The 24,935-nt window shown below is 37.7% G+C and overlaps 2 protein-coding genes across 2 annotated transcripts; both read right to left on the reverse strand.

Moving 5' to 3' along the window:
- Nucleotides 1-641: 641 nt before the first annotated feature.
- On the reverse strand, nucleotides 642-10,954 carry LOC132149633 (ADP-ribosylation factor-binding protein GGA3-like). The gene is made up of 17 exons (XM_059559027.1): nucleotides 10,658-10,954; nucleotides 9,813-9,897; nucleotides 9,666-9,738; nucleotides 9,487-9,585; nucleotides 9,133-9,256; nucleotides 8,952-9,055; nucleotides 8,755-8,835; nucleotides 8,270-8,407; nucleotides 7,264-7,345; nucleotides 7,069-7,185; nucleotides 6,739-6,990; nucleotides 6,001-6,074; nucleotides 5,751-5,902; nucleotides 5,281-5,564; nucleotides 3,645-3,814; nucleotides 3,302-3,412; nucleotides 642-3,039 (listed from the first exon to the last, which is right to left on the reverse strand). Exons 1-17 carry the CDS (start codon nucleotides 10,704-10,706, stop codon nucleotides 2,929-2,931), a joined length of 2,106 nt encoding a protein of 701 aa, XP_059415010.1. The 5' UTR covers nucleotides 10,707-10,954; the 3' UTR covers nucleotides 642-2,928.
- Nucleotides 10,955-13,773: 2,819 nt separating this feature from the next.
- On the reverse strand, nucleotides 13,774-24,460 carry LOC132149631 (sterile alpha motif domain-containing protein 9-like). The gene is made up of 4 exons (XM_059559024.1): nucleotides 24,212-24,460; nucleotides 18,982-19,054; nucleotides 18,816-18,869; nucleotides 13,774-18,683 (listed from the first exon to the last, which is right to left on the reverse strand). Exons 3-4 carry the CDS (start codon nucleotides 18,837-18,839, stop codon nucleotides 14,226-14,228), a joined length of 4,482 nt encoding a protein of 1,493 aa, XP_059415007.1. The 5' UTR covers nucleotides 18,840-18,869; nucleotides 18,982-19,054; nucleotides 24,212-24,460; the 3' UTR covers nucleotides 13,774-14,225.
- Between the last annotated feature and the right edge of the window lie 475 nt (nucleotides 24,461-24,935).

The raw sequence follows: 24,935 nt of genomic DNA on the forward strand, positions 1-24,935 counted from the left end.
ACTAGAGAGCGAATTTTTCCCGCTGATAAACTACAAAAACAGACAGCCAATCAGAAACATTCTTAAAACCGCTCGCTCGTTGCAATGACGTCACTGAAGCGCGCGTTTTGAAAAAAAAAAAGACCGTTATTGACCGTTTGTGTCATTGTGTGACGCTTAGGGTGAGCAGCAAAACTCTATTGTACAGTTGTGACAAACAGCTACTATCACTTCACAAAAAGAGATGAGCAAAACAACATCAGGGATTCAGAAGAAGAGGTAAATCTCATAAATCCGTCTTTCACAGCGGGAAAAGAAGGTTAGACACCTTAATCTTCTCCTCCATTTATTATTTTGAATCATTTATGAATGTCACATCTCATAGCAGCTGCAGTTCAGACTCTAATTTAATTAGGCTGTATAATTAGTAAATGCAGATCAATGTGAAGTTTGTGGTGCTTGCATCCCATTTTCTTTTTCAATCTGGCGTATTTCTGAATGAAAAGATAGACAATGAGAGTAAATGTAAGCCAAGACTTGATTATAACTTTCATGAAATGACTAACTTACATTGTGAAATTTTGCCTCTTTATGTTGAAAAGCAGAGCGATTACTAATTTCCACCCCAAGAGGAAACATGTAAAGAAAACGATGCAGGTAAATCCGTTTGATAAAGTCTTTAATGGCGCAGTACACATGATGGAATCACTATTAAACACCAGAGCAGTGCTTCATCTACATCATCGTCATCTATAATAACTTTTACAAAGGTCTACTTTTGTTCCACATATTTTAATGAGTCCTCTTAAACCATCACTGTCATCATCTTCAGACCTGATGAGGCTTAAAAGGAGACACGATTCATAATAATACACAGACAAGGTTCCTCAGAAATACTCGAAACTCTTTGATGCAGATGCACAATGAAGCTCTGAGACTTTCAAATACCTGAAAACCGTCAGACAGAATCTGCAGAGATGCTCCATGATGTCCAGAAATACAGTCCAATGTGTTCAAACACACAAGATTCACAGCCATGAAGCAGATGAATCTCACCAAACTCAAAAACCACCAAGAATTCACCCCGAAATCAATAAGGCGACATATTTTGCTATAGTAAAACTGTTTTAGGACCGAGAAACGCTTTCAAGTTTACCCCAAAATTAAAACAAATAAGTTGTTATATTTTCATACAGGGATAAAAAAAGAAAAAAACTTTTCTTTATGCAAAATATGATTTGTTTTGTTTCTGTGGGTGAAATACAAGTCATTTTTTGTGTTATCAGAGTCTAAACACATGATCGTAATGAACTGTACGGTTTGCTCACTTCAGAGGAGCAGTTGTCCTCTTCTTCTGCTCGGACACATTAAGGTTTGTTTGGGACTAAAATCACATGAGGCCTTTATCTTATTAAATAAAATGCTCATTTGCCCTGCTACAGTGCTTAAAAGAATCAAATCAAGTGAAACGCTCAGAGGACTGACTGCTGATGCCTCCACTTTACCAAAACACATCTCCAATCCGACTTCTGATGAACTGTGCTAATCATTACAGTTCATCCTCCATCAAGATCTTCATCGCATAACCAGCAGGCAAAAACACTATATAAATATGCCACAATTAAATAAATAAATCTAAAATGGTCAATAAAAGCTGCCGACTATCAGAGACAGACTGTGATGCTGAAACTTGAGTCCAATCGTTCCTGTAGCAGCAATAAATAAAAACAGAAACAGTTGAACTATAACACAGGCAGATAAAAACTCAAAATGGACAACATAATGCTACTCTGACACTATGCGTGTAAACTCAAAGCGTCCTCCGTGTAAACTCGTTTGACTGCAGGTACATTCGTTCTGATGCTTCGTGACTTAGAGAGCTGAAGTTTGCGGGAAATGAATCATTTAGTTCTAGAAACAGCAAAGTTCTACGGCTTCTTTGTTTTGAAGAGCACAAGAACATCTAGCACTGTCTGAACAGAGTGAAATCACGGTTAAATACACTCCACGGACAGCGGCGAGGTCATGTGACACCATCAGTATCAGCTCGGCTTCTGAGCTTACCAACATTTACCATAGTTTACTTCAACATACCATAGTTACTACAGTGCTTGAAAAAGATCAATTTTGTTTGATTTCTCAACATGTAGTCAATGAAAAGAGCCACTAAACTAAACAGATTTTTGCAAACCTGTTACCAAACCTTCAGAAATGAAAACTTTATAGACATAAAAATTACATAAAATGATCTATGTATGCATGCATGCTAAATAACCAGGGTTGCTAAAATTGACAAACTAAAACCATAATTTTTTTTCTATAAATTTCACAAATTTCTAATTTCCATTTACTTTAGCTTAATGTACTAAAGTATCTTAAAAAATGGAAATACAAATAAAAACTATAAACATTGAGAGAAAAAAACAACATAAAAATGACAAAACAACAAAAACTAGTTACTAAAACTTTAAAATTAGAAATGAAAACTAAATACAAAAATAGTATAATCTTTTAAAAACAACTATTATATTATTTCTGACAATAAAATGTCACTGGTAAAAGGTTGTAAATTCAGTCTAAATTAATTCATAAATCATTCAACATATCTAGCTTATTTCTCAAATTAAAGGATTTTTTAAATTGACTTTTTTAAACAAATCTTTGTAGTGTTTGTTGAAACTGCCAGTTAATTATTGTTTTACTATGGTATTTTGACAGAAACTATGATTACCATGGTAAACTGTTTTAAGAGCATCTCTGAACCGTGTGTGTCCGCTTCAGATCATCATGTGTGTCACTGATGTTTTGTTACTGTATTAATATCCAGCAAACATCAAGCATCAAATACTGCTTCACAAGCCTACAGTAAAACACTGACTGAAAACAAATGAATGCTGATACTTGGGAATGAACATTTAAGAGTTGAAGCAGGCAAACGGCAAGGTAAATCTACAGGGACCCCCATCTGTCCGCTGGAGGAAACTGATCCAGCTCTCCCACCTCCGAATACTGATGCTCTCCCAGAAGATACGTCAGCTTATAGCGCAAACGCACACGCTCCTGAAACACACACACACACACACACACACCAGTAAACCTTTATGTAAAAGATTCCTTAGAGGAGAATCAAAGTGCTGTCACATTTTGATTGGTTGGATTGTTTTATTATTTATTCCCCTCCTTTTTTAGAATAATAAATACCTTTTTTATTATAATAAAAATTATAAATCTTTTATTTTCAGATTTTATAAAAATTTTAAAAATAGAAAAAAATGCTATTTTTTGTAATAAAAAAAGGTATTGAATGTGCTTGACCCCTCACCTTGAGTGGGTTGGCGAGCAGCATGACCTGAGTGATGGATGCGGGGGGCAGGATGGGGTTAAAGGGCGGGATCTCTGCACCTGATGGAGGCTGAAGCTTCACTCGCATAGACTGACACAAACACAACACAATACAGGGTAAACGGTCAAGTTAAAGTCCCTTTCAGAACTTCTGAGAGTCATCAAACTAACATGTTTCGAGAAATCTCTGTGGCATTTTATATTTTATAGTGAAAGGATTGTTGTGCATTGGTTCAACTGAATCATTAAAAAGAACCGATTCAAATGAACGATTGATGTAAAATCTCTGTGTAAATCTGTGTTGGCAGCGGAGGAGAGCGTACCTTGGGCACAGCTGCTTGCAGCACTATGCTTCGCACGGGTAACGGCGCCGTGTTGAGCAAAGACACCACCATGACCAGGACGTCCGGTCGACCTGGTGGACAGTCCATCGCAAAGTGCAAAAGAACACGGACTCCGTCTTTATCGTACATCATCACAGGTAAGACTTTACCTGAGGACACCAGCAGAAACACTGAGATACAGCTCAGCTACAGCTTAATAGATAAGCTGCAGGATGACTTTAAAAAGATACTTATAAGTTCAATATCATAGTCATAATAATAAACTATAATGTCATACTTTAAATATTTACATTTTAATAAAAAATATCAAGCTTATAGATTATAATATAGTCAAATTCAGATTTAAATTTTGTATGAATTGTGAAGCACAAAACCTTTATGGGACACATTTTACACCACAGAAATAATAAATGAAAAAATAATTGTTTTTCCTTAAAGGGTTAGTTCATCCAAAAATTATGTCATTAATGACTCACCCTCATGTAATTCCAAACCCTCTGTTTATCTTAGGAACACAGTTTAAGATATTTTAGATTTAGTCCGAGACCTTTCTGTCCCTCCACTAAAAATGAATGTATTGTATACTGTACTGTATTCTATACAATGCTGCAGTGACGTACGACGCTGCTGACGTGTTTTCTGGCGCACACAATAACAAAAAACACATCAGCAGCGTCGTACATCACCACCATCGCGAACGCACTCATAACAGACCCGGAAGAGAAGACAATGCTGAATAAAGTCGTAATTATTGTTTTTTGTGGAACAAAATGTATTTTTGATGCTTCAAAATATTCTAACTGACCCTCTGATGTCACATGGACTACTTTGATGATGTTTTTCTTACCTTTCTGGACATGGACAGTAGACCGTACACACAACTTCAATGGAGGGACTGAGAGCTCTCGGACTAAATCTAAAACATCTTAAACTGTGTTCTGAAGATAAACGGAGGCCTCACGGGTTTGGAACGACATGAGGGTGAGTTATTAATGACATAATTTTCATTTTTGGATGAACTAACCCTTTAAAAACCCTATAATATGTAACATAGTAACTAAGGGTTTAATTTATTTGTTAGCATTTTGACATTTTCAAGAAGAATTATTATTATTATCTTTAATTCTGTCCAGTTTTATTTATTTATTTATTCAAAGTATAATGCTTCACTTCCTGTTAATATAATTAATTAAGGCCCGTTCACACCAAGGACGATGACTTGTAAAGATAACGATAAAGATATAGTTCTAAAATTCATTCTCAGTATTAAAGAATAGCAGAGTCCACATCACAGCTGTAATGATAAAGGCACAGAGAAACGATATCATTGGAATCACTTTCAGGAAGACTTTTTTCCAGCTGATGAACATTACAAACATTCACAGCCAATCAGAATCAATCCTGCTATCACGAGCTTGAGAGCAGACGAGCGTTCGCTTGGAATAAACAGACGATATGGTTCTCGGGTGTGGATACTAATATCGTTATCTTTGTAGTTATCGTTCTTGGTGTGAATGGGGCTTTAATCATTTGAGAATTAAAAACAGAATCACTTCACATCAGTTGAATTAGGCAACTCGTCAGACCCATTCAGATTCAGGCTGCGGTCACTCACTGGGTCTGATGGACTCGAGCGGGACGTTCAGGTTGGAGAGGCTGGGGTCTGAGCTCCGCGCTGGGCTGCTCTGAAGCGAGTGAGATGGAGAAGAGAAGGGCTGAAAGAAAGGGCTGCCTGGAGCCGAGCCGCCCGTCACCACCTGAGCCCGGGCCACAGCGGGCGAGCCGGGTGCCGGCGCACTCACAAACGGGTTAGTGGACTGAAGAGGGGCGGCTGCGGAGCCCATCACACCTCCAGAAAGACCAAATGTACCTCCAGCAATGCCACTCAGACCAGAGACACTAGAAGACAGAATAAGATGAGCTGAAATCTAATTTATATACTCAAATAAGCGGTCTAGATCGGCATCTCCCTTCTAAAGGAGCTTAAGAACATCATGGAGCCTCATAAGTGACTGATATGACACGGTCTACATGTGAAGACCACTTTAAGCTGGTTTGAGGGGCTGTTTCAGAGCAGATCTGTACCTCTTTCCACCTCCAAAGTCCAGCATAGAGAGGTCCTGCAGCCCCTGACTGACAGCCAGTGTGTGTGAGGCTTGTGCAGGTGTGTGTGTTGTAGGAAAGACAACGCTCGATGCCGAGAAGCTCCCAAACAGGTCCAGGCCCGCATCAGGAGCCTGACCGCAAGAGACGAACCAAAATTACAGACTGAATCATCTCTCATTTCACACAAGCCTTGAACATCTGTAAGCCCAAATGGTTTTGTGTGCCCTACCTGTAGAGACGTCCACTGACCAGACAATTCATCCAACTTTGGTCTGTTTGGCACAGTGGGAGGATCATTCAGTCCTGAGAAACACATTTAAGCATGTTATATTGCTTATAAACTAATAATATAAACAGTAATATCATGAAAACCATGCTAGAATTGGTGGAAAAAATTTTGAAAAAATATTATTCTTGTTTTAATGAACCTTGATTTTAAAATGTAGTTTATTATTTTATTATTATAAACAATAGTTTGAATTAAAAAAAATATATAATTTAAACATAATATTTATTTATCATTTATCAAAACTTAGTATTTACCTAGCATTGTTTTCACGCTTTACTATTAATATTTCTATTGCAATCTTATTCATAACAATAGTTATTATTAATAAAAACATTTAAACCATTATAAAATAACTATATATCATAATTATATTATTTTATCAATTACAATTTTATTTACTAAACATGTTTTTATATGCTTTACAATGTTTTATTTTAATATTATTATCAAAAATTACATTAATTTCGACAAACATTATCAATATTTTATTTATATTATTTATGTACTTAAGTGTTTTTTGTTGATGCCATTTTATAAAGCTCAAGAGGTTTTGTTTACAAGTGATTTTACCACAGTTATGTAGGGTAACGTGTAAACACATCACATGACCTCTCATGGCATACTTCTTTAGTATACATCACCAGACGGCATCACAACAATTAAAAAGAGATTTATTACCGAGAGACAAGAGTTCATCGTCCAGCAGGGAGAGAGAGTTCTGCTGCTCAGGTGGTTTGTGACTGGGGCTGCTCGTTTGACTGCTGTGACCGCCGGCCAATCGGCGAGGAGGAGGCGGCAGCACGGGGATGGACAAGGCCGTGGGATTGGCTGACAGGACCTGAGGAGGAAGAGAAGGAGGGGGGACGGTCGGGGGAGAGGAAGGTTCATCCAGACCAGCCAGATCAATCAAAGTGCCCGTGGTCTCACGTCCTGAGAGAACAACATTGTGTCATTATTAACATTATGTCAGAAGAAAATGTGATTATCAAAATATCATCAATCATCAACCTTCACTAGCAGCTGGTCTGAGATCTTCACCATCCCCGTCGTCTGTCTGTCCTTCTACGATTCGTTTATAAGAGCTGATTACTCTGGACAAATCATCGTTTGCCTTGAGAATGTCACCTACAGGATCAGATAAATAATAAACATTTCAAATAAACATCTTTCCCTGAGAGTAGAGCTGAGCATCATGCCATTTACCCAAACTGGAGTCATTGTCCTCTGCTTCAGTGGCCAGTTTGAACGCAGTGCGTCGTAGTTTATCACAGCGCTCATACAGCTCCTGGACACAAGACGTCAGGTCACATGTGAGCGCTGCTGTCATGGTTACATCAACTTAATTATTCAAGCATCAGATCCACTGATCTATAACTGGATTGCTCATGACGTCATGAAAGTGAAGCCGCCACACCGTCATATTGGTAACCCCTAGTGTGCGTAAACGTTATATTAAATTAATAGGAAATTGTATGATTTTCTAAATGGTTAAAGTTGGTTTAGGTGGTTGATCAGCTGGGAAACCATCTAGCAAGGCTGAGGTCAACCTAGAAGACCAGCTTTAACAAACAGGTTAGAGTCTCTAAACCACTGGTTCTCAACAAGGAAACCAGTTGGTTAATTAAACATAAATACTTCTAGTTTCTTTCAATACGTTATTTCTATTAATATGATCTATTAATAAGCTTTATCATAATCACAGCAGAAATAATTGAAATATATGAGGGCTAAGCTGGCGATGATCCACGATCAAACTAGTTTCAAGCAACAAATGTGGAAGATTTCTATTAAACAAAATATGAATTAAGCATAATCAATGTGAGTAAAACTATACAAGTTGTTCTATAGTCAAGTATTCAACTGTGTGTGCTCAAATATGATGAGCTACCATTAAGAGAAATCATGTGATGAACCAAGACCTCTTTGTGTTATGCTGTCATGTGGAGACAGACTGGGGTCAAAAGTTAGTAAGCAATAGTGGCTTGAATGATATGTATTGTTTATGAAAACCATTTCTGGTCAGATTCTCTGCAGAGTCATTATCTCTGATAATAAATCTTCAGGCATCGAAACCTCAACCCTTGGAGGGATTTCTCTATCTGATGCTTAGGAACTCAACTTTAGTATAAGTTACTAGTCATTTCTTTAAATCTTCTTGGTCTGCTCATTTCTAAATGTTGTTTGAGACGTTCACGGAGTCTGATCTCACCTTGATGAGCTCGCGGTCGGCGTCTGATGATCGGGCCCTGTCGTATTGACTCAGCATTTCGCTCAGGAGCTTGACGTTGTTGTTCACTTCCTCCAGAGTATTGCTGCGTTTAGTCATTTTCTGCACTCGGGCCTCGTCCTGCATGCACAACACAGATTCAGTCCATCACATGATTTATGATTCAGAATCGGTGGGAATCAATGTGAATTAATATAGTTTAAACAAATGCAACCACCTGTAAACTGTTTTTGATATCCACCTTTTTCTTTATGTATTCCCTTAAATCCCTTTAAATGCTTTAATTGTAATGCAGTTCTTTAACTGCATTGAAAAAGACCATTGCAAATTATTTTTCACCCCCAGTGTTTATCATGATTCATTGGAGAAAATAGGAAGTGCTTTTTCTTGGTAATATAAACAGGAGCTCTTCTCTTCTTCTTTAAATGTCAGATCAATATCTCAATCGTGTCTGTAGAACCTCTCACCTCCTTCACCATGTTTTTGATGAGTCTATTCGCCTCCTGAAGATCTTCTGGGTTTTTGCTCCTCAGAAGTTCAGCCAACAACTGTCATCAAATAACAGAACAACACACTATCATTTCTGTAGATTCATCAATCGAAACCACATTGAGTTAAACGTCTAAATCAGCATATTTAAATTCAAATGTTGCAGACGTCTTACCTTCCCCATGTCCTCATTGTCAAATACTGGGTTTTTGGGCCGTGCCGGAGGGGACGGGATCAGGGTTTTGTCCACCGTCAGTTCTGGGTCCGACATCACGAGTCCTCAAGGAAACACAACCGACATCAATCAAACAACCGCTCATGAGGAGAGTCCAGAAAGTTTGTCCGTAAAATCTCACCTTGTCTCTTGAGCGTCTGGTACGCGTCTGCTATCTTGGCCTCATTGGGAAACGCCACCGTCCAGCTGTACAACATCTCAATGATCTTATTCTTCACTTTTTCAGAAACACTGTCCCCCATATACTGAAACACACACAGTTTTTTAACATATGTTTCACATTAGACATGTAAAGCAGTCCTAAAACCAGAAACAAGGTCACATATTTGAACTTCTGATTTCAACATCTTGAATTTAATTGGTTTTCGGTTAAATGCCTGAAATAAGGTCTGTACAAGCTCAAGATATTTTCAAATTTTATTCTAAGTTGTATGTAACCCTCAAAAAAATCTGTCTTGGTAGAAAACCCACCAACCTTGGGTGAAACCACTTTAATTAGCTCATTTAAAAAGCGATATCTGGCTATTTCATTGTGAAATCTTCGCCCACAGTTCTTCATACACGCCTCTAGTACCTGCAGAGACACAAAATCATCATATCATATGTGAAAAACTCAAAGCATCAATGGTGAACTAGCGTTAAAACATCCCTCACCGTCAGAGCTTGAAGGGCTTCCCATTCTTGAGAATGGATTTTGTGAACTAGGAGTCTCACAGCTATCTGAGGACTACAAACACACACAAACACATTTAGAGAAGAGGATACTGTAGCTTACAGTCATGTAGGTTTACCCATGCTTACCCTTCCAACTCCTTATTGATCTGGTCACAAAACCCGATTATGTATTCCCAGTCCTCCTGCCTGTTGGTCGGGTGTGTGGCTTTGTCTGTGGAGGACACACACCATCGTAAGGACCAAACAATCGGCCCCATTGAGCTCTGTGTCTGTGATACACTGGCACAACGGTGTGAGGGCCAATCACAGGGATGCATATCAATATTACCAATTTCAATAAAAATATATTTACTGTGCTATATATGTATGATATAAGCATATTTCCATACAATTGTATTTACATAGTATGCTCATAGTACATTACGAGAAAATAATTTATTATCATGGTTAGTGTACACACTTGACACACTGGATAAAATCATAATTTAAATGGTTAATTAGTAATCGTTCCAGTAAATCGCGAAACTCTGGGTCTGAACTCATCCTACATCTGGACTCATGATCGCCAGATTTGACGGACAACATGCATTTTGAATTTATAAGTTATACTATACTGAAGGCTTGACTCATGAATATTAATAAATAGCCTTGACGTTCGTGCAGTGGGAATATCTGATTGGCTGGAAGGCAGACGCTGGCGTGGCTGCTGGTGAATTAACAAATCCTACTATGGTGAAGTCTTGGCCCTTTGATATTATTCATCCATCATAATTGGACGCCCCGAAAAGGTTACCAGGCAACGTCAATATGAGAAAATTAATATTCATGAGCAGATCTTCGTCATAGTATGAATCGAAATTCCGCTGTAACGAGCGCGTCAGATGAGTCGGTATTAATGTACGCAGTGAAGACATAACACAGCAGTTTTCTTTACATCTATTATGAAATGCAAATGATAATAATGCACGTACTGAGCCAGGATTCGAGTGATTCTCCCTCCGGAAACGCCATGATCATCATTTAAAGCTTTGACTCCATAAACCCACGCATTTCCTCCTTAAAAAACACCGACATTCGTCAAATTATACTGACTATAATAAAAGCAAACATCCTCTGTTCCATCCGAACAGGTATGCAGCGACCAAATGCTGCTTTGTCTATTTTTTTTTTATGAATAGTGTATCAGCTGGCAGTATCATCAGCTGCCTGTATGGAGGTCCTCGATTTAGACGCCTCTGGTGATTACAGAATAAAAGTCACGGGCAGAACGAGTCTTGCAGGATTACAAAATAAAAGTCAAACTAAAATCTTTAAGGTGCTATTTTTGTTATATGCTACATCAGGGGTTTTCAAACTGTGGGTCGCGACCCACTTGTGGGTCACAGAATGGAACAAGGTGGGTCGCACAAAGTCACTTGGCTGCAGCTAAATTTGCGTTTCAATGACACACACACACACAGTTCAGTCTAGGGCTGCACGAAAGTGACGAGTGGGAACGGTGCGAGGCCGGTGGAGTGATTGGAATTGAGCGACACCTGCTCGACTCACCAGTCTCGAGAACCACGGAGGAGATCGGAAGGATACAAAAGAGGAGCGTCCGTCTCCCCGGCAACTCACTCCAGCCCACCGCCTCGAGCATCCTCCTTCGCCCTGCTCGATGGCACTGCGGATTCACCTCAGTGCCGAGGGATCTTCGGCAGCGCGTCCCTCCTTCCTCCCAGGCTTCGGCACCAGTCTAACACATTAAAAACTTCTCAATCACGGGAAGGAGGAGGCGGGAACCGGGAACCCACTCGTCACAATGATATAGCCCACCAACATTAATAAGGACTGCAATATCCTTAGTGTGATTTTCGAATTGCAATTAAGTCCGCGTGCTTTGCGTGTTTTGAAGCGCGGGCGCGCACGAGTTGTAATAACAGTGAAGGTCTCAGAGCAATGTCATTAAAAGGTTCAATCGGTCCGCATTATTAAAAGAGAAAAACTTGCTCACTTCAATACACTATATTCCGCATGAGATTGCATACACCAGAAAACAAATGTTACGAAAACGGTTTCAGGTAGGCCATGTTCATTCATTTCTATCGTCCGTTTGAGCTCTGTGCACTTTTTTCGTTCGGGAAACGGTTTGTAAAAAGCATTTCACATGTACAGGGTGAGCAGTGCACAAACGCAGGGTTAATTGTAACACTACAAGATTTAAACATTTCCACATAACAAAATGCACAAAAAAATAATGCAATACTCCTTGACGTATCATCTCTTTTTAGAGAAAAATTTGCCAAAGTTCAGAAATCTTTTGAAGATATTGCTGAACATTAATTTAACCATTGCTAAAATAAATTTCTGCCTGAACTTAATGTCATCCAGTTTTTTTTTTTTTTTGTTTATTTAAAACGAGACACATGTTTATTATTATTTTTTACCTATTTCACAATTATTTTAATCTCCAAACAGTTTTAGATAGTTCTGCTTTGCTTCTTATGCTTTTTCTAAAAAAAGTGTTGGATTGTGCTCCGTTCTCACCGACACACACGGAAGGATCGTGAATGCATTTTCTGCAACAAAACACAGCAGCGCAGATTACAGTTCACTGGAGTGAGCCTGTTTAACGTTTTTATGGACACTACATATTCTAAAGTCTGTAAACAAAAATTAAAACTTAAATATTAATAGTGATTTTTTTCAGGTGTAGGCCTACTCTAAAATAAAAAGGTTTTTTTTCTTAAATACTTCATTTCTGTCATCAAACTTTTAAGTAAGATTAGGCTTAAAGTAATATCAACCTTTTTTTTTCCTCAAATATTGTGGTGGGTCATGAAATAGATTACACTTGTCTAGGTGGGTCGTGGAATGGAAAAGTTTGGGAACCACTGTGCTACATTATAATATAGAATATAATATTCATGCAAAACAGATCTTTAATGATGGGTCCCTTACATCAGGGTTGAGATGAAGAACCATAATGATGGGAAAACAATTATTTTTATTATTTTATTTGATTATTTTTTATATATAAAGCATTGTTTAGTATGTTTATTTTACCATTAAATTATGGGTGACACACAACTGTATGAGTTGTCTAAATGAGGAAAATTGGACTATTAATTTTATTCATTATTTTATATACAGTAAGATATCTTAGTTGTAATACATATAAATAAACATTAACATGAATGATGTGTGACAATAGAAGAGGAAACACAAAGCTTGACCATTGTAAAGAATTTTAACTAAAATTTATAGTAGATCTTGCCGGCAGCCATATATCCCTGTAGCCCAAGACTGCTCCCCACTGAAGCTAAGCAGGGTTGAGCTGGTCAGTACCTGGATGGGACACCTCCTGGGAAAAACTAAGTTGCTGCTGGAAGAGGTGTTAGTGAGACTAGTAGGGGATGCTCACCCTGTTGTCTGTGGGGGTCCTAATTCCCCAGTGTAGTGATAGGGACACTATGCTGTCAAAAAGCAATGTCCTTTGGATGAGACGTTAAACCGAGGTCCTGACTGGTCATTAAAAATCCCAGGATGTCCTTAGAAAGAGTAGGGGTGTAACCCCTTTAAGTTTATATTTTTATACAATAATGTTGATTCAGGATCATCAGAAGATGTTGATCCAGGAATAAAATCATGGCAACCCATATACCAGACTTCAAATGACTAGATTCATGAGGAGGGCAGAAGCCAGGAAAGCAAGTGATAAGAAATAAGTTTATTGGTTAAACTTTGTCTCAACAGAAGACAGTTATAATCACAAGCAAATGGAATGGAACTTTACTACTTCTTATAAGTGTGCAACTTTTAGCAATGAATCTTAAACATTAATCCTTATACAACATATTGTTACACAGCAATAGCAATACTTATCAAAAAACATTGCACATGCACATTGAAAGAAAAAAAACAATAAAAAAAGAACAGATAATGTCCTGGCAGAACATTACCAGCATCTATTCTGTTTACAAAGTTACATTTCCTTTAACCCTTTAAAAATAATTCAAAATCATGAATTCATGCAAAAGCACCTGTAAAAATAAAAAAAAGGAAAATTCCTTAATATTAAAATGGTCCAGTGGGCCCTATTTTTAGTTAAAGTAAAATAAACGCAAATATGAAGGATATATAATAAATGAGTAAATGTATTTGAATATATCAATGAATGAGTAAAATTCAACAAGAAAATGTATAAAAATAAACCTAATATAACTGAATTACAATACAGGTGCTTGTGTGCTGTTTGGAGGCTACTGACGTTGTCCAAACTCTATGTTACCTCTCACATAAACCATTACTTTTATGAAGCTCACATCAAACACCATGAGGCATAGTCCAATGTCCAAAGTCCAATAATATGCAACATTAATGGTAAAAGATTGATGTACATTATAATGTGGCAAACCAAACAAAGGCATATGAACAACTACAGGGCTTTGGGTCATGAGCTCATTTGACTTGAGTGTCTTAGTTTTAAACTGGAATTCTATAAAGTTTTCTCAGTTATGTTTCAAATCAGTCAGATCCATTAGATCAGGCTCGTGGACCTTATGACTCAAAGTCTATGTCAAGTGCAACTGGTCCATTCATTGAGAATCCGATGAAGAATGACACTCTTGTGCCAGATTCATTACGTAACTGGCTTCTGAACATTGGCTCAACCTTCACATCTGCAACACAGATAAAACCACTGCAAATTTTACCAGAAGCTCTGTAAAGTTTCTCACAGTCTCTCACTTGCTTCCATATTTTTTCATCATCCCATTTAGTTGAGATGTTCTGTCCTGATCCTAAACAGTTGTTTATATCCCTATGGGAAATCAGGCCTCCATAACCGTTATCCTTCCCTAAGTAAAAATGGACAGCTGCTCTCTTTCCGTTAGACACAGGTCTCAGGTCTTTTAAATATGACAATTTCATTTGTGACACAAAAGTTGGTAATCCACAGTCCTCCTCTTGTCGTAACAATAAAACTGTGATGTAGTGCAATGGCAGGATCTCACTGAAAGGTGTGGGGTGACTGATTATCTGAAGTAGTAGGTTACAAAGGTCTTGGTAGGGCCTGATGTACTGAGATTCAGGTTTAATGTTAGCCAGAATTACATTGGCATAGATGAAGTTGACAGTGTCCATCAAGTGTCTGGCCTCTTTTTTCAACTTCAGAATGAAATCATACTGCTGGATGATCTCTTCAAGAGCTGATGCAGAGTCTTTCTCATATAAATATTCCAGAAGACTGGTATAGGAATCACCCTTGTTCCTCTCCAGACATTGTCGCGTCTGCTCAATTTTAACCATGAGGTTCATGCGCTCGTTGGTGACCAGCTCACTCCAATGTATGTTACAAAAGAGGTCAGCGTACTGTTGAAAGTACCTGGAAACCTTGGGCTTTGTCAGTTCCTTTTGTTTGTCTTTCTCTGCAAAAAAGGGTACTAAATTGACAAAATATTTGTCAAGAAAATAAAAATGATTTTTCATGGTGCCCTTTAGTTGAAGAAGATAGCTCTTATGCTTCTGCAATACATGGTAATATTGCTTGAGTTCGGGGTTCTTCCTTGGCAAATCTTCAAAGGTAATTTTACCTGATAGGACTTGACCAAGACAGTTAAACAGTGGTGTTTTTTGCAGCATTTTTATGACAACAGCAGCAGTTTGAAGTTCACCAAGATGCCCAGCGGTGTTGTAGGTATTGTAATCCTTTAGTCTCTGCAATCGAGTCATGGCCTCTTTGTTTGCTGTTTGTTGTGTTTCATTGCAAGCTTCTGCTGCAGACTTAGCCAATGTAAGATACTCCTCAAGACTGTCTGGCTTGATCAGATCATCTTTGTCTTTGCGAACAGCTTGCTTTAGCTTACGTACATGGACCTGTGACACTGTATCGCATATGTATGAGTTGTCCTTTGACAGGCCTTTGGCCTTCTTTGCCCAACTCATGGCTGTGGTAAAGTTCTGTTTTTTGATGTAATAGTACCTGGAAAGGAGCTGGGATATTACCGGATCTTTTCTGTAGCACTTTGCTGCATTCTGTAGAATAATTTCTTCCATCCCTGGGGTCTCCTTCATTATTTCCTGGATAAGAGGTGAAAAAAGTGAGTCTTCAAACTGAGCTGAATATTGCCTCTTAACTAACATGTTGTGAACATCCTGCATTAATTTTTGTTTTCCCAGAGCATACTCATAAAATAAGTCTGTTGTGAGCAGAAGGTTAGTGATGTCTGCTTTTGTCACCCTATGAGAAGCTGAAAGCACTTTCAAACAGTGTTGAGCAATACTTGGGTGAATCACTGACACACCTTCGAAGCTAATTTTGGAATTGACTGTGCATCTTGTCAAAAGATTGGAAAACCTCTCAAATCCATCTTCGACCTTGCAGAGTTCAAAATTGGCTTTTGTTTGCAGACCAAGAAACTCTTCACATGTAGAGACTGAAAGCAATGCATTCTTGCAGTAGACATGCAAGAGGACAAGAACAGCAAAAAGTTGAGCATGTTTGTCTTGGAAGTTGAAACCCTTCAGTGTATTTTTCACAACACCCTGAATATACTTAGGTGAAAAGTTATTCTTCAGAATCATAAACCCATAAAATGTTTTAATGTTTGTGTTGGTCCGTTTAAAATACTTTAGTTTTTCCTCAAATCGTTCTTGTTCCTTCTCTGATAAATTGTTTCCGATGAAAACTGCATCATCAGTCTGTTCACTGGATTCAGCTCTCATACAGTTGACAATTATGACCTGTGGAGACTTTGAAAAAATGTTTTGCTTCAGACACTCATCCTCAATTTGAAGTTGGAGTTTTTTTACATCGCAAATGTCTTGGAAGTCATCGATCATGAGCAAAACAGGAAGTCGTGTAGGTTGCTCTTTTGTCTCATATGTCAGTAGCTGCACTACCTGTTTTGCTATTTCAGTATGATCATCTGTTGTGTCCTTCAGCACTGCACAGCGGAATTTCTCCCTGAGTGTCCACAGAACATGCATGGCTAATGTAGTGCCACCGCAGCCTGGAAGATGCAATATGTTGAAAAACTCACAGACTCTCTTCCGATTGCATATGTCTGGAATAACAAATTTGATGATGTAGTCGAATTTGTCTCGTTTGATGAATGGCATTGACCCGGGTTGTTCTGAGAAGTAGAAGTTCCACCAAGACACCTTCCCTCCCTTGTAAAATTTCTCCTCATGTTGTTGTTTGTCCTCATTTCCTCCATCACACTGGTTCACACAAAGAATACTCAGCATATCTAAGGATGCATCCGTTTTCTTTGACAGCACAACACTACTGCCACCACCACAAGGCAGAAAGCGGCTTGATTTGCGATTCTCTGACCACAGACTGAGCACGGTTCCATTGACTTCAGCAAAACTCAGCTCATAAATGCATCTTGTTGAAATGTCAACTCCATATCGGCCTTCAATAAGTTGTTTCCAGTAGGTGTATGATGTCTTATTGTCACTGATACACAAGATTTGGTTTCCTCCCTTGAGCTCCTGTAAAAACATACTGAAGGTCTCAAGCAAAGGGTCTTTTCCATCACTCACCTGACTTAATAGCAAGAAAATGGTAAGAAATTTCTTGTGAGGCAGCACATCTTTTCGGCACAGGAAAGAAACAACATCACGCACAGAGGATCCTTTCTCAGTCAACCAGCGATCAGAATCAGAGGGGCTTTCCTCATTGGTGCCTCCATTACAGAAAACCCAGCTTGTATTTCTGGTCAGCTTTAACTTGTTTGCTATGTCTTCAACTGCACCTGTGATTTTAAACTGAGCTGGTAAATGAACATTGATTTTTCTCTCTTCAAACAGCTTATTCAAGCCCTTCTCAGCAGATTCTGGATCAAAATCTAAAACAGCTACTGGATCCATGTGAAGAAGGAAACGCAAGTTTTCCAACTGGACAGGATGAGACTTGTTAGCCACCACAATGTACCATGCAAAGTGTGACCTGTCCAAAGATTGGGTCCCTCCTGTTATCATCTCGCAAAGTTTAAGGCCTTGCACACTGATTATGACAGTAGAGAGATGCTTTTCTTCAGCGCCCTTCCTCAACTGGGACAAATGTGGCATGTCTTTGATATATTTCTCATACTCCTTTGAGGAACAAGATGTAATCAGATTCTTGCTGCTGCTGCTGTCTCTTATAAAGAAAGACTTTCCATCATTCTTCTTCCCTGTTGCTTTGGCCTCTTGCATCTTGTCTTTATTTTTGAGTTGCTTGATATTTTTGTCTACTTCATATGTGTTAAAATAAATTTCTTCACATATTATAGAGGATGGCTCTATGTCTACCTCAATAACACATTTTCCTGTGGATGTCATGTCAGCTTTGAGAACTTCAACAAAACGCGGGGGTTTTATACACCTCTTTGCCACTTGAACAGATCTTTCCAATTTGAAATGTTTTTCAATTGCATGTGATTGCTGTACATCAAAATCATCAGTTGTCGGGTCATGAATACCCAGAATTTGTCCATGTGGGTCATCTGCCACTCCAAAATGAATGGTGCCATTTGTGCGGCTGTTCATGCAAGCTGCTGCAAATCGAATGACTTCATATGTGTATTTTTTCATTCTGTCCTCTTCTGTTGTGTTTACAAAGGCTTTGAATTCATGGCATGGTTGTATGAGGTCTTTAGGACCAGTTTCAGTCACATCTAGAATGCTGTTTTCTCTGTACCTGTGAGCTGCATTAAATCTACTGAAAGGGTAAGGTTTCAAGCTACAAGCCTGAGTCACCATGTCATTCTGCTGCTGAGTCTTTTGTTTCAGCAGGTCTATATTGTGAATAATCAATTTTTTTGCATTCAGTGATAGGCTTTGAATGGAAGAAAGATCAGTCTCCTCCAAGAGGAGAAGACTAGCTCCATTAATTCTCTGATTGTAAAAAATCTCTGCATCTTCTTCATCCACTTTTATCTCAAGTATCCATTGTCTCACATGGTCTTTATTCCAGTCATTGATGTCCACTGGACGTTTAGATGAAACAGCTGTCTGGCCTTTCTTTTTCTGAAAGAAAATCAGCAGCTAAAGTAATTTAACTTCGTTGCTATGCCTGGATCTTAATGAAACAAATGTTGTTATCAAATGGAGTGGTAAGATGATGCACATAAAAATACTAGCTTTTCTGTTGCTACTTACCTCAGAATGACTTGAGGCTTCCATTACTGAACCAGATACTCTTCTGTTAATGAGCTTAAGAATGGTAAGTTATTTGAACATGGGATCAAAACACAGTGTATTGAGTGACATAAATCATGATTTTTGTATTCTTCTCTAATAATAATTAAAATCACTAATGACTTACTACATCAAGGAACAGTATGTGTATTCAACAGTATTCAGTGTTGTTTATTAGTTTTGTAAAAATTGAATGCCACCTGAAAAGAAATATAATACAGGAAGGAAATTAAAAGAGAGAGAGAACTATTACATAAGACTTACAAATTATAGATTACAAATTATTATTAAAAGAAGGGGAAAGATGGTAGGTAATTTGGACACAAAATGAGCGAATAAATGGTGAATTGAAAACAGTTAAACTTCTTGCTTGATACAGATTGTATTTTTAACCTTTATTTTAAGTGTTGTCTCATTACAAAATTAGACAAATTTACCTATGTATTATATTGGAGTTAAATGATTTGAGGTGTATAATATATTGGAGGAAAAAGAAAAGAAATATTTCATAAATATTACTCTATTGTACATAGACATATTTGTAAATTAGTATGAATTATATGAAGGTCAGTTTTAAGAGCCATTCAATTCATTGTGATCAATTAAGGGTGCTTTCACACTAGCACTTTTTGTGCACATCCAGGTTCAATTGACGTCAGAGTTTGGTTCATTTGAATGATGTGATCTGTCTTCATGTGAACTACGGTACAGTCTGCTGATCTGAACACAATCGTACCAAACCGCGGAAGTGAAACACTATTAATGATGTATTTTTTGATGAAAATGTGTGTTTGTGTGTGTGTGTTTCACTCACTTTCCTGATGAGCGTGACTGACACTCTGCAAACAGAGAGCTGTATATCTTATTTGTGTTTGCCTTCAGCATTCTTTAGAGCAGTTGCTGTACATTCATAAGACAGACGTAAGTGCCTTTATGTACTGAAGCCGTGTAAACAAAAACGAATGGTTTAAAACTGTAAATATATAAAAGTGCAGAGAGCAATGTGATGCATTTGCCGCCTTCTCCTACGCCGTTGTTACTAAGCAATGGGTAAACAGCTGCTGGCTTGATGATGCAAACAAACCATGGTTCGGACCCAAATAATATAATATGAACAATCGAACTCGGGTTTGGACCAGGCAAGTGAACCAAGTGTTAAAGCACCCTAAGGTGCTGGCAAAGTGATGTGACATACAGCCAAGTATGGTGACCCATACTCAGAATTTGTGCTTTGCATTTAACCCATCCAAAGTGCACACACACACCAGTGAACACACACACACACACACCCGGAGCAGTGGGCAGCCATTTTTATGCTGCGGCACCCAGAGAGCAGTTGGGGGTATGGTGCCTTGCTCAAGGGCACCTAAGTCGTGTTATTGCCGGCCCGAGACTCGAACCCACAACCCTAGGGTTAGGAGTCAAACTCTCTAATCACTAGGCCACAACTTCCCCTGAGTTGTATTAATGTAGAAGTCTACAAAACAGTGTAGCATTACAATGAGACAATTTCATTCAATGGTGTTTGGAGGTTTGTGTGAAAATGTTGTAATATGAAGTCTCACTTCAAGAAACCTTCTTGCCCGGAGTAGGCAAAGAGTACCCACATGACCTACTAATTCTGAAGACATTCTGAAATGCTTATACAATGGACACATCACTATCCCATGAGGCCATGAGAGAGAAGTTGTGAATAGCAATGAAGCGATTGCAGCTGACACTGATAGGTCACATGATAATGACAATATGGCGGATTTATACGTCCAAGTTACATTCATACAACTCAGATAAAAAACAAAAAAACTTTCACCATTTGAAAATATTTGGCACAAATGGGACAACACAAACAGGTGCACAATAAATAACTATGTAGCAACAAGCGACCAATGGGAACAGGGAAACCGTAAAGAACACACAAGTAAACAAAAAGTTAATGAACAAGAAGTTAGTTCAGAACAGTGAAACTGAAACTACCTTTGATAGACACGAAGGACATATCTGAAGCATCCTTCAAAATAAGCTAAATGAAGGAGGGCTGCCTTTCAAGTGGCAGCCAAGATATGCAGCCCTACTATGGCATTTAAAGTTGGACAAAACAGTGTAAGTGTATTTACACGGTACAAGTGAATTACAGTACTGTGCGCACAGTGACCGAGCTTGCACATAAATGTAAACATGAAGAAACATATGATTGTGTACACACATCAACACGTTGCGAGGATAAATAACAAAACCGCAAGTCCTGGCAGGTCACACACGAACTGAGATGCCAACTGACTTTTTCAGGATCTTCAGAAAGATATTGGAGTTGAATTTACCATATTTTAACACAAGCCTCTTATAGGAAAAATCCGCAGACACAAATGGGACCAGTCAGGTTAAAGAGAACAGATAAAGACTCTAAATGAGACGATAAACTAGGCACTGCTTTAAACTGGTATTAATCCAATCTCAGAAAAAAATTCTAAAAGCATATCTAGCTGCACTATATTTGTACTCCTTCATTTGTCAATTCATATATTTCATGTTACAGGCATATTACAGCTAATCGTGGTCAAGTCTTTTCATGTACATTTTATTTCCAAAGTTTTCATAAAACATTAAAGTAATAAAACAGCAGTGGTAAAAACGACACGTTTTGAATGCTTTAATTTTGCAACAAAAACAAAACAATGACAAGAACGTTTGACAATGCATAACAAGACTTTATGCCTCAAACATGTACAAAGTCAGTGGGAAACTATTCTAAAAATAAATGTACTTATAATGCACGATTTCAAAAATCTGTTGAAACTGTCAAAATGGATGGGTTGCAACATGACTATTTTGAACGAGTTCCAAATGAAACTTCTAGATTAGTCTTGCCTCATACTTGCGATAAGGGATGAAGGAGGAATAGTCACGGGTTGTCTCAGCAATTATTTGTGCGTCATCAGCCTCACAGTTCTGAAATAAAAAGTATCTGCAGCATAAAACAAACTTAAAAGACATGTACATGGTCTCCAAAGTGTGCATATTTTCATATTATAAATCAAGTTAAATGCATTCTATTGCAGGACTTGAGACACAAGACTGCTGTAACAGCTCTTTTATGTCCTCAGTAAACAAAAGACAAGAGACAGCATTAAAAAAAATGTTTTCATTCATTATCATGAGTCATCAGTCAAAACCTTATTTTTATGCTTTACAACGAGTTAATGGACCTAATATTTTAATATGGTATGTTATCCATATAAATAAAGATTATTTATTAAATAAACATAAGAATCAATCAACATTAAATCATAAAACACTCTGGACTAAACAGTGTCCACTGGCTTACATGGGTCACGTTAGTGAGTGTGGCTGAACAAATTTCTTAAACAAAATGATAAACCTTTACTAGGCTGTTAACTTGACACATGTCGTAAATAAATAGAACATAATCAAAACACGCAGTCTCTTGTCTTGACATGAAAGAGCTGTCACAGCAGAGTTTGTCTTGTGTTTCAAGTCCTGCAATAGCATGCATTCAACTTATTATGATTTATGTGAAAATATGCCCACATTGGAAACCATGTACATGTCTTTTAAGTTTGTTTTATGCTGCAGATACTTTTTATTTCAGAACTGTGAGGCTGATGACGCACAAATAATTGCTGAGACAACCCGTGACTATTCCTCATTCATTCCCTATCGCAATCGCAGTCAACCCATCCATTTAGACAGTTTCAACAGATTTATTTTAGAATAGTTTCCTACTGACTTTGTAAAAAAAACATGCTTTCAAAACGTGTCGGTTTTTACCATTGCTTTATAACTATTATTAATTTAATATTTTCTGAAAACTTTGGGAATAAAATGTACATGAAAAGACTTGACCGCACGATTAGCTGTAATATGCCTGTAACATTAAATATATGAATTGACATATGAAGGATTACAATTTTAGTACAGATAGATATGCCTTTTGAATTATTTCTGAGGTTGGATTAATACCAGTTTAAAGCAGTGCTAGAAGTTCTTTTGTAAAAGGGCATTCAACTTGAAAAATCTGTTAGATTGAATGACTAGTTTATTGTCCCATTTAGAGTCTTTATCTGTTCTCTTCAGTCTCTCTGTCTGAACAGCAAAGATTCCATAGATTCTGTTATTTTACAAAGCAAGTACAATGGAAAACTGTTGCTTCCTAACATTGTTTTGTGATTTGAAAAGCCTCAAGATTACAAATGCAAAACACAAAAATTAAACAATAAACCTTTACTAGGCTGTTAACTTAAATGATCAACTGCACACACCTCTGTTAAAGCATGACTTGAGCAGTGGTCTGGCGCTGATGATGTAACATCCAGCTAGGCACACCCAGGGCGTATTTGGTGCTACAACTAGTAGTAAAGAGGAAGGTATGATCTTGTTTACTCACACTGCTGCCATCTGAACTGAGGTGCCTATACAGAGATCTAGATGTCTTATAATATAAAAATCTTAAGTATGAATTTAGAAAGAAAACTTGCCTCTTTACTGTCTGCCATCATCCAATCCCATTCTCTATCATCATCCCCATCAACAGCCAGTCCGAATACAAGGAACCAATCAATACAGGATTTGGCCAGAAGGCCAATAGCATTTGTTATTACAGCAAGCATATTTTAGGCCCCGCCCCCTAGTGTCAAAACAATGTGTTCAGATCTGTGTGAATGTGCAGACATTACTTGCTCGTGTGGGATCTGCCAGGACTTGCAGTTTTGTTATATGTCCTCGCAGCGTGTTGATGCACGTACACAATCATTTTTTTTTTTTTTTGTGCTCAAGTTTAGAATTTGCCATTTCTAAAGGTTTATATATTATTTACAAGCTTTGTCACAGTTCGCACAGTACTGTAATTCACTTGTGTGCTGTTTTAATACACTTATGCTGTTCTGTCCAACTTTTAACATTTTACCCTACTAGGACACAGCTTTCGAAGCACTGTAATTTACCAAGGTGCTTACATAAACACACTAACTAGCTGTTAAGCACATTTGATTAAGTGCATTACAACCAAACTCCCTGGGCAAGTCAGTTTCTTAAAGTGAGACTTTATATAACAACATTTTCACACACATGCGTCAACACCACTAAATGAAACTGAATGGTTTCATTCATAGTTTCCAAGTCAATATACAAAGGTTAATTGTGTGTTAATGGCTAACAGATGGCTAACAAATGGTTAATTTACACTACTTAAGAAAGCTTTTTGATTCAGCTTTAAATGTGTGTAATTCAGTGTACAATATTTGATCCACAGTCACTCTGTTATAGCCTACTCCACTTTGGCTAAAATTAATGCTGAATGAATAAACGCAAACATAAATGAAAACTGAAAGAGTTATATTTACCCCAATGTCAAGCGTCCTTGTTGGAAGAGTAAAGTAATATGAACTCAAAGTTTGAGTTATATCTTCGTTTTCGTCTTCTCCTTTTTATGGGATGGCTGGGTATGTAGATATGAAAGAATTCAGAAAAGTTGCCAGATGTTTTCCGATATCACACACGTTTCAGCACTCTAGGTTGTGTCAAAATTGTGGATTTATCTTGACAAATTAGTCATTTTCACTTTCATCTAAATGGTGAATATGCTATGAGAGAAATGTTTCTGCAAGAAGGCAAAGAAATCAAGCAAAGCAAGTTCCTGATGAATACAGGATGTGTGTGTGCGCATTTTGTGGAACTGAAAGACCTTACTACATATTTGGGGGGAAAAAACTCATTGTAATACAGTTGTACTTTACTGTACTTTAATAATTTGAACAATTTGCCTATAAGTAATATAACCATTTCGTTAATGAGTTCTGCAGATTGATACAAAAAATATGTATCATTATTATTAATAACAATAATAATAACAATATGCTTTACAAGTTTGTGTGTTCCTGAATCTAGACAAAAAATATAGATTAAAAATTAATTTAGTCACATTTTTTATCAAAAAAAAAAAAAAAAAAACTTTATGCGTTCGTTTTCCCTATCTCTGTTGCATAATTCTGTTATTTTCATCAAGGCAGAAGTTTATTTTCCTGAATTGGGGATGTATGCCCAAACATGGCAACAGAGCTGAAAGTT

The sequence above is a fragment of the Carassius carassius genome, chromosome 9, assembly GCF_963082965.1.
Source record: "Carassius carassius chromosome 9, fCarCar2.1, whole genome shotgun sequence".
Lineage (NCBI taxonomy): Eukaryota > Metazoa > Chordata > Actinopteri > Cypriniformes > Cyprinidae > Carassius > Carassius carassius.

What these genes read in the sequence shown, in the direction of transcription:
- LOC132149633 (XM_059559027.1), bottom strand. Translation starts at nt 10,706, where the DNA reads ATGATGATCATGGCGTTTCCGGAGGGAGAATCACTCGAATCCTGGCTC. An exon ending in AAGCCCTTCAAGCTCTGACG is followed by an intron (nt 9,586 to 9,665) that starts GTGAGGGATGTT and finishes GTGTCTCTGCAG; the next exon opens with GTACTAGAGGCGTGTATGAA. An exon ending in GCTCGAGTCCATCAGACCCA is followed by an intron (nt 3,815 to 5,280) that starts GTGAGTGACCGC and finishes TGGTGTCCTCAG; the next exon opens with GTAAAGTCTTACCTGTGATG.
- LOC132149631 (XM_059559024.1), bottom strand. Translation starts at nt 18,839, where the DNA reads ATGGAAGCCTCAAGTCATTCTGAG. An exon ending in AAGCCTCAAGTCATTCTGAG is followed by an intron (nt 18,684 to 18,815) that starts GTAAGTAGCAAC and finishes ATTTTCTTTCAG; the next exon opens with AAAAAGAAAGGCCAGACAGC.